Source organism: Argentina silus, assembly GCF_951799395.1.
Source record: "Argentina silus genome assembly, chromosome: 5".
Classification (NCBI taxonomy): domain Eukaryota; kingdom Metazoa; phylum Chordata; class Actinopteri; order Argentiniformes; family Argentinidae; genus Argentina; species Argentina silus.
In genome coordinates this window covers 11000646-11010645 of record NC_139659.1, presented here as the reverse complement: position 1 = coordinate 11010645, position 10000 = coordinate 11000646, and the positions used below count along the sequence as shown (strand labels likewise).

General features: G+C 47.0%; 2 protein-coding genes across 2 annotated transcripts in view; both read left to right on the top strand.

Moving 5' to 3' along the window:
- atp8b5b (ATPase phospholipid transporting 8B5b) overlaps positions 1-3352 on the top strand; it is a gene marked incomplete at both ends in the record, with an annotated part of 10069 nt that extends 6717 nt beyond the window's left edge. Inside the window, 7 exons of the mRNA XM_083670019.1 lie at positions 6-189; positions 433-656; positions 1033-1116; positions 1478-1723; positions 2119-2257; positions 2532-2662; positions 3089-3352. Coding sequence (XP_083526145.1) covers positions 6-189; positions 433-656; positions 1033-1116; positions 1478-1723; positions 2119-2257; positions 2532-2662; positions 3089-3352 — 1272 coding nt within the window. The remainder of the gene's footprint in view (positions 1-5; positions 190-432; positions 657-1032; positions 1117-1477; positions 1724-2118; positions 2258-2531; positions 2663-3088) is intronic.
- A 4404-nt stretch (positions 3353-7756) lies between these two features.
- LOC310804700 (AP-4 complex accessory subunit RUSC2) overlaps positions 7757-10000 on the top strand; it is a gene marked incomplete at both ends in the record, with an annotated part of 6436 nt that continues 4192 nt past the window's right edge. The window contains 3 exons of the mRNA XM_083670018.1: positions 7757-9214; positions 9369-9711; positions 9839-10000. The exon at positions 9839-10000 is cut by the window's right edge and continues 930 nt beyond it. Coding sequence (XP_083526144.1) covers positions 7757-9214; positions 9369-9711; positions 9839-10000 — 1963 coding nt within the window. The remainder of the gene's footprint in view (positions 9215-9368; positions 9712-9838) is intronic.

The following is a 10000-nucleotide window of genomic DNA, read 5'->3' as shown; positions in this document are numbered from 1 at the left end:
ATTAGGCGTTTGCCCTGGAGAATGATCTGGAGATGGAGCTACTGCGGACAGCGTGTATGTGTCAGACGGTGATCTGCTGCAGGGTCACCCCCCTACAGAAGGCCCAGGTGGTGGAGCTGGTCAAGAAGTACAAGCAGGCCGTCACTCTGGCCATTGGCGACGGGGCTAATGATGTCAGCATGATCAAGGGTAAGCTCACCCTAAGGAGAGGTAGACATAATGAGCATATCAGTATACATGAGGAGATGCAGTATGAGCTGCAGTGTGTTGTACACTGGGGGAGAGGTGAATTATACTGACTCATGATTTGTGACTGTTACTATGTACTGTAACTGTCCTGTACCCCCCCCCCCACACACACACACACACACACACACACACACACTCCTCTTCTCACTCTCTCTCTCTCTCTCTCTCTCTCTCTACCTCCAGCGGCCCACATAGGTGTGGGAATCAGTGGTCAGGAGGGCATGCAGGCGGTCCTCTCCAGTGACTTCTCCTTCGCTCAGTTCCGTTACCTGCAGCGCCTCCTGCTGGTGCACGGCCGTTGGTCCTACCTGCGCATGTGCAAGTTCCTGCGCTACTTCTTCTACAAGAACTTCACCTTCACCTTTGTCCACTTCTGGTATGGCTTCTTCTGCGGCTTCTCTGCACAGGTAAGACACAGAACGGCATGAAAGGCTGTTTGAGATATCTCCTTTTGTCAATCGAAAACAAAGGTTTTTTTTATAGATTAGGAAATGATCTCCTTATAATGCACTGTATCACTAGAACAGTATGATGTACATCAAATCAAATCAAATCAAATCAAATGTTACCTGTCACGTACATCGCATACAGCCATAATTGACATAGTGAAATGCTTTGGGATCTTGCTCCTCGCTCAACGACAACAGTCAGCAACAATCAACAAGTCAACACTAAGAGTAATACAAAAAAGTGACAAGAGAAGAAAAGCGTGATATGTGACATGGTCTGTATGTGACATGGTCTGTGCGTGAGGTGTTTATGCTGTGTTCTTCCTCTACACAGACGGTGTATGATGAGTGGTTCATCACCCTGTATAACCTGGTCTACACAGCTCTCCCTGTCCTCGGCTTGAGTCTCTTCGATCAGGTAACCAAGGAACAACAACGACTATGGGTTGAGATAAAAACCATTGTCTAGTGGCACCCTATAATTAACTGGAATGCAAGATGACACAATGTACTGTACAGTATAGAAATAATATATATATTCTTTGGGCCTATTGTTTATGCCACTGTGTATGAGCGTACTGTAAATAATGAATGTGCACCAGTGGAGGCTGGCTCTCTGTAATGCATGGAATGGAATGAGGAATGGTATCAAACACACATTTGATACCGTTCCTCATTCCATTCCATTCATTGCAATGAGCCTGTCCATTTCTACCTCCACCAGCCTCCACCGGTATTGCGTGCATAGTTTGACTCCCTCCATCTCTCTATGTCTATAGGATGTGAATGACCGGTGGAGTTTCCAGTACCCGCAGCTCTACGCACCAGGTCAGCTCAACCTGTACTTCAGTAAGAAGGCGTTTGTTCGCTGTGTGGCACACAGCTGCTACAGCTCCCTGGTGCTCTTTTTCATCCCCTGGGCTGCCATGTACGACACGGTCAGAGATGACGGGAAAGACATTGTGGACTACCAGTCCTTCGCCCTGCTAGCCCAAACCTGCCTACTCATCGCTGTTAGCATCCAGGTGAGAGGGGACAAAGCACGTGTGATGGTACACACATCATGTGTGTGGGAGATTTAGTGATTGAATGTCCTGTGTATGATTGTCTTTGTGTTCAAACTTTCAATGCCTAACCATACCTGTATATCCACATACTGTAGACAGCCTACAAACACACACACACACACACACACACACACAGTCTCCCTCTCTCTTTGTCACACATACACACACACAGTCTCCCTCTCTCTTTGTCACACACACACACACACACATGCACGCGCACGCACACACGCACGCACGCACACACACACACACACTCACACACACACTCTCTCTCTCTCACACAAACACACACGCACACACACACACACAGAGTGACACAGAGTAACACAGTAACACACAACTCTCTGTTAAAGCTGGGTCTGGACACTCACTACTGGACGGCACTGAACCAGTTCTTCCTATGGGGCAGTTTGTCGGTGTACTTCGCTGTCATCTTCACCATGTACAGCAATGGCATGTTCCTCATCTTCACCTCCTCCTTCCCCTTCATTGGTGAGTAGTAGCACCCCTTAGACTTAGCCACCTCATCTACCCATCATTGTTCATGTCTCTTTTCGTGTGGGGATATTCGTTTGTTGTGTATACTGTATGTGTGTTAATTGGTACATTAAGTATCAGTGGAGCAGGCAGTATTATTTGAAATTGATGTGATTTATTTTCCATAATCATAACAATCATTTGTAGAAGGTGAAATTGGGTGAGTAGGTTTGCCTGCTGCCGTTCATGTAATCTAAATTGTCTTTTGATCTTTGATGTTCTGTAACAGGCACAGGCAGGAACTCCCTGAACCAGCCTAATGTGTGGCTCACCATTCTACTCACCTCCATCCTCTGTGTACTTCCTGTTGTGGCCTACCGCTTCCTGCGGGCCCAGCTGTGGCCTACTATCAATGACAAGGTTAGGGGGCCAAGACTGTCTCATAGCCACAGACCTCCTCAAGTAGATGATGACAGGGCTGGGTGACTGTGACTCAGTGCTGTGAATGGCATTAACCAGTCAGGGCCAGTGATTACTCACGCCTTTGTGGCTATTTCTGTGTGGCACACTCATGGTCACAGCAAGGGGCTGTGCAAGGGATCCAAATGGGGCCTTGTGTGTGAGGACCCTGCAGAGATGATAGAAGCTGAACATGTTTGTGTCTTGTTTGGCCTTCATTGCCACTGTATACATATACATCTACTTCCTACACTAGATTCAATGTCCAACTGACCTCTTCTCATTTCCTGTCTACTCACCCCCCCCCCCCCCCCCATCCCTTCTTTCATCCCTGTCTCTCCGATCCCTCCCATCCCTCCCTCCCATCCCTCTCTCCCCTTCCTCTAGGTGAGGCACAAGATTAGACAGGCCAAAGCCATGCCCCCCACTATTCGAAGTATCCCCACTCGCCGCATCAGCACCCGCCGGTCAGGCTACGCCTTCTCCCACGCCCAGGGCTTCGGTGACCTGGTGACCTCGGGCAGGTTCCTGCGGCGGCCCCTGAAGAACAGGCTAGCCCTCTTCCCCCAGGCGGACGCGGCTCTGTCCCAGAACCAGCCTCAGCTGTACCGCAGCATCACAGAGGAGCCAGAAGGGCCACAGAGCCCTTAGGAGAGGTGAGCCCACCACGTGATCCAGTTAAACGTTTGGAATCAATCAGCCAAGTTTCTGTGAAACATTTGAACAGTCCCACGTGAGGAGTATGGAAGTTCTTCGCCTGGACCAATTCCAGGACACCCCCAAGCCAGTATTTGGTGCCAGGTGTATTTTCATGGAGGAATGTCTAGACTATGTTTGAGTAAATGTGAAAACACTGAGCTTCGGTATAATATCAACATGGATATTGCTCAGAATGCAGATGTTCTATAGATCTATAAATGAATGAGTTATTCTTTACAATTGGCTGATTTGGTGAGACCAAACCTTGTTGAATATGATGATTTTATTATTGTATATAAACTTACTTTGAATATTTTCTTTCGCTGACATTCAACTGTCTGAACTCAGGGTGTTGTTTTGAGATGCATCATGAGATGACAATGAGTTTTACTGTATGATGATCATAGATTTTGATTCAATCTTGCCTTAATCTTTGATTTAATCTTAGTCGACCTAAATGTTATATTTGTTTTTTATTTGCTCTCTGGGAATAATGTGATTTGTTTACTGTGATGTGTTATGCATAGTGGTCTTTAATTTGGGTTGCATTTAATGCAATATCAATTAAATCAACAATCATTGAAAAACTGTACTGTATGTAATTATATAGACTCTCTAAAATGTACTCTTTTTTTGAGCATACTGCCACAATAAACATGTCATATTTTTGTATGCCTTGTTGTTCTCGTTGTTGTTGTTTTTATCAGATCACACATGATTCTCCAGTTAGTATAAATACATTTTCTATGGCTAAACTGTTATTTGTTGTTGGAATCTGCGCTCACCATTGGCTGGAGACGTTGTGACGCAACTAATACAGCTGATCTGCCGGTCTGGCCTCTGTTTCTACCGGCACTGGAAGCGCGGGGCTTGGACCGTTGAAGGAAAGGAACCGTCCAGCAACGGTTGCGATTATTTGCGGTTATCATTCAAAACATACAGTATCTCATCGACTGAAGCTTTCATACTGCGAACAACGACCGTATGTATGATTAATGATTTATTTATGTGTTTACGTAATTTGCAAAAACAGCATAAAGCAGCAAAAGCAGGGGCGCATGTTTTTTTAATCAATTGGTTAGATAATGTTGAATGTTTTGTATGACATATTACCTTACTATTTAGATGTAGAATATATTGCTAATGAATATACCGCCACTGGAACTTAAAGCCAGACAACTGGGAGACGTTTATGGGACGACTGTTATAATTTAGGTTGCATTCTGTTTGGAAGATGCCTATACTGTACAGTATGCTACATACTATGCGTACAGAATTTGCTCTGGCGCAAATATCAGTGCGTCGTTGTTTATTTCTGTGCTTTACTGTATGTTTATATCGAGTGATTTTGTCGTATATGCTGTCAATGTTTCCCTCTATTCGAACTGTAGACTTGTGTCCAAGTGCTGTAATTTGTGTGTCATTATGCGATTTGGCATTGGTCCACTGACACACATGCATGCACACTAATAAAACACTGTCTCACCCTATCAGTTTCTCTCTGTCGCCCTAGTTGCCTACCCTCATTAGCCCTTCTATCTCACACTCAACCTCCTCTGTCACTTTAGCACTGATATCCAGCCACTCAGGTGAGCTTTACAGAACCAAAGCAAGCGTTACCAAAGTCAAAAGCAGACTGAGTTCATGTGTTTGTTTAGATTTTGATTTATATTTTTGATGTGGTCTATTCCAATTGACCACAGACTCACAGAGACGCTGGATACACACACACACACACACACACACACACACACACACTCTTTATTTTAGCACCTGAGGGAAGGGTGGACCATATAGCTGTTGTGCATGTCTAGATGTCTAGATACAGCTTACCCTCTGTTCAAATTATTGAATAGATCTTTAAACAATCTATATGCAGTAGACTACATCTCTTTTCCATTGCAACACATTTCTCCCAGAATATAGGTCAAGCTTTTTCTTATCTGGGCACAGCATAATGATGTTACTCCTACTGTATGGCTCATTACAGCAAACTTTATGAAAACAAAACAACAACATCATGAAGTTTGTGGTCTATTCTCTGTTTCTTTGAGTCTGTTTCCAGGGCAGTCTGAACAGTCAGTGCTCTGTGTGTCTCAGTCACGTTACCACCATTATATCCCTCATGTGAGACGGGTTATCAGATCGGACAGAAATGCCCAGTGCAATAGTTGGGGCTAATCGCATCAGGTTGATTTGGTTTCCTCTAGTATTCCTGTATCCAGGGCGCAGGGCTGCCTACTGTTTATGTGTCTCTTCGTAGCAACGCAGGGGTGCTGCCATGGACACAGGGGGCATATCAAATATGCAATGCAGTGGTTAGTCACCTGCAAAAGCACCCTGTCATGCTGGCCCACTTTCCACAAGAAGTCTTCCCCTGGTATTTAACTCAATGGTCTTATTTAAAGATGAACGTGTCCGAGGAACTGTCAGCGGATGGATCTCAGTTCTCATAGATGAGATGTCTGTGTCTCTGATCTGCCTGTGCGTCTGTCTCGGTGTTGTGATGTTTTGGACAGTTGGTTCATTTTGTGTGCATAAATTACATGTGTGGTAATGAAGCTGAGATGATTGGAGAGAGATGCGACTTTCGTTCCTGTATGCCAAATAAGTTATCACTGGCTTATGGATGATGATGTGATATGTTTTCTATAATCATAACAGTTTCCTCAATCATTTGAGGCCTAAACATTGTAAAACAAAAAAAATACTGTATGCTCTATTGCTGCCTTATTTGTGTGTTTCAGTTGTAAACACAGATTAACTGAAATACAGAGCAATACTGTATTACCAGTGGTTAGACATACAGTAAGGGCATTTATGAAATTGCACCTAATGGATACAGTATGACAACAGTGGATATGTTGTTGTCATGCTAAAGATATTGTTTGTCTGAGGCATCTAAGGATAAAGAGGATTTCTCTACACTTCTCCTGGTCTGCTGCAAATCAAATCAAATCAAATCTTATTTATCATTTATCATAATGCACAGGACACAGCAGTAAACAGTCAAATGAAATATTTTTAACAAGCTACCTCTCAACGGTGCAGTGAAATACAAGGATAGGAATAAAAAAATAAAATAGAAATAAGCAGATGTTCCAGCAGATGTTGCTTGGATTATTTACAGATTATGCTGAGATGGCGCAGGACGAGGGGTGTGAACTGTATGCTGTGTGTATTGTGACTCAATCCCCCATCACAAGACAGACTCTGTACCCCAAGTAATGCAGTAAAAACAACACTTTATTGCTTGTGAATTTATAATTGCTTCAACGTTATTTATAGTGGTGTGACTGCAATATGAAAAGAAGCCATGAGTCAAGACTATTTTGATGATTTTCATTAGATCTCAAAATATAATAGGGTGTTATATTCAAAAATAGCAATAGACGGCCCTTTCAAGTACAAACAACAACATTATCATAGATTTGTATAACCTGATCTCTCCACCAGTCACTATTCATCTAAAACCAAAACACACACAAACACACACACACACACACACACACACACACACACACACACACACACACACACACACACACACACACACACACACACAGACGCATCAAACTCCCCCATGGGTAGACTGGAATTGATGTGCAAAATCACCCACCCTCTCCAAATCTCTTGGGACGAAGCTGTGAGCATGCTCAGTGTAAACTATGGAGATGTTCTAGAAGACTGTGAGGCTCAGGACTGCGGTATGAAGCGATGAGCTAGGAATCAGAACAACTGTTTGTGTACAGTATGTACGTGTGAACTGCAGTGGATTCAGTGGAAATGGTTGTGTGTGCATACTGTATGTCGATAAAAGGTGTGCATTCCTGACTGTGATGTGTACTGTAGCTGAAATCTAGTGCTGCTTCGTCCTACAGAGTGTCTCTACAGTATAGCTGGCCCAGTTACAGTCCAGTTGCCGTGCAGACGGCGTATGAGTAACTGTGTTTGACTGCTCCAGCTAGGGAGAGGAGGGGGGAGGCTCCACGGCTGAGTGAATCATGAAACGCTGGGCATGCCAATAGCTCAGGGCTGAGGATACAGTAGGAGTCTGACTGTAGAGCTAGGGTGGGTTCGCATGAGGCAGGGGGAAGCAGTCGGACCTTAACGTCCATAATGTACTAGCAGTGTGCTGCTTAAGTTCTTTTCTATTACAGTGAGTTGGTTAATTATTTATTGAATCCACTTGGAAAGATCTCCCATAAAAAAAAGCACAGGCATTCTATTCTACTATAGAAGCTATTCTTATTTCTTTGATCACATCCCAATCAATGCTCTCCTTTCTTTCCTCTCCAGATGTTTCTCTTGCAACATGGAGACATTTGCAATAATACCACCTCTTGAGCCGAGAGAATGAACATGACCTCCAGCCTATCAGGGGACACCCTGATAGCGTGCCACTTCCCCCTGGTGCAACTTCCCCCCTGGCAGCTTCCTGTCCAGTCGCTGTGCAGCTCCGCCAAGAGGCCTGGTCGGCTGTGTTCCGCGGGTCTGACTCGCGCCGCCTCCCTCCCCGAGCAGGACACTCTCCACAGAGAGGCCGCCTTCCATAGCAGCCTCAGACATATCTCCAGCAGCTACTGGAGCCTCAAAGAGGACAGAGGAGAGGAGGAGGGGGAGGGGGAGGGGGAGGGGGAGGGGGAGGGGGAGGGGGAGGGGGAGGGGGGCAGCGACAGCAGTGGGAGGTGCGACTCCACCTCGTCTCCAGAGGAGGTACCACAGCTGACCAATGCCCAGAGGAAGACAGAGGAAAAAGACAAGAAAGAGCGCCTTGGCACTGGAGGTACTCTCCGCTCCCACAACTCCTTCCTCCCAACAGCTGAGGTGGATGAGGATGAGGAGGATGAAGATAGTGAAGGAGATAACCTGCACAGGTACCATGAGGATTCCTCCTTCGTGCTGCACGGCAACTCCAACTGGGACTTTAGTAACGCTGCAAGACGCGCCTCGCACCCGTCCTTACTCCACGGCACCCTGGGAAGAGCAGGGGGCGATGAGGTGGGGACGTTGGGCCAAGAGGAGGACAGGGATTGGCTCTCTAATCAACCCAATCAGCTGGACCTTCTAGGGTTAGAATGTCAGCATCTCCATGACAACAGAGCCGACGCTGTGTCCATGGACTGTGGAGAAAAAGAGGGGGGTGTTGAAGATAACGAGGTCAGGTGTGGTGGCGATGCCTGCTGCTTCAGCTATGGCCAACCCAAATGTTTTCCGGAGTCCTTCTCTAATGGCCACCTCGAGAACGTCAGCGACTCCTCCTGCAACAGCTCTGACGGTGTCCTCGTCAACTTCTGCGCCATCTACAACAGAAGCAACAACGCTGTCCCTGCCTCTGCTCATGACCTCAGCGGCCCTGCAATGCAATCCTCCCAGCCAGCAGGGGGCCCTGTCTTTCTAGACCTGCAGCCCTTCGCTCAGCAGGGCCCTCAGGGTGGATCCAGTCAAGAGGAGGACAGGATGGGCTCCTCTCCACAGGGTGTGGTGCCCTCTGCCCCCTGCTGGTCACCACAGGCACTGGACTCTAACTGTAACGTCTACCCCCTGGAATACCAGTCCCAGGGCTTGTCCTCTCTGGAGGTGTCAGACCTCACCGCCTGTCTCCAGAGCCAGGCCCGGCTGCCCACAGGACCCACTCAGAAGTACTACAAGCTGGTGACGTGTGACCTGTCCTCCCAGTCCTCTCCCAGCCCCGCCTGGTCCAGCGTCACCAGCTGTTCAGACGGACAGAGCAGAGGCAGCCCCGCCTCCATCCCTCCCTCAGAGTACTTCCTCTTCAAGGCACAAGAAAAGCAGGGCCAGAAGGGGAAGCAGGTAACTTATATTGATACTCTACATACAGTATATATAGGCTCATTGTTCAATCAATTCCAGATAACCGGTTTCCCAGATCCAAGACAGATACAGAGAATTGCATGATAGAGTGCTTGCATGTTCAAAGATGATCTTGTTTCTCCATGGCCAGCAGGAAGAAGACCAGGGAAGAGAGAGGAAGATATCCTCCTTAGCGGCAAGCTGCTCTGGGTTTGACCGTCCTCGTTGTGGGAGCTGTGACTCTCAACATGTTACCTCTTTCACTGAAAAGACCCACTGTAAGAAGGTGAATGCAGACGGCCACCAGTGCTCCAGCCACTCCCACACCTCCCAGACCTCCCAGGACCTGTGCCTCATCCAAGAGGCAGTATCTCTGGGTCAGAGCACCAGCCAAACCCACAGGCCCCTGAGCCCCAGCCAAGGAAGCAGCAGTGTGTCCACCCACCACCCTGTGTCACTGGGCCAGGAGCACTGTGAGACTGGAGCTGAGGCGGAGGGTAAGAAAATGGGTTAGATGCTTGTCTTTTCAGAGGTGAACGCCAAATGGTAAAAGAGAAGAGACATGTAGAGAAAAAGTGTGAATGATTGAATAACGACAATATCTGTTTATTTTCTCTCTCTCAGGGGTGTGTTCATGGGCCACTCCAGTGGTGCGGTACAGTAAGGCTCAGAGGCCCACCTCCCTGCCCATCCAGCCCTTCATCCTGCTCCCTCCTTCAGGTAAACCCCAGGGCCAGCCGCTGGGCTCCCTGCTGGACCAGTACATCAACCACAGGAACAGCAAGC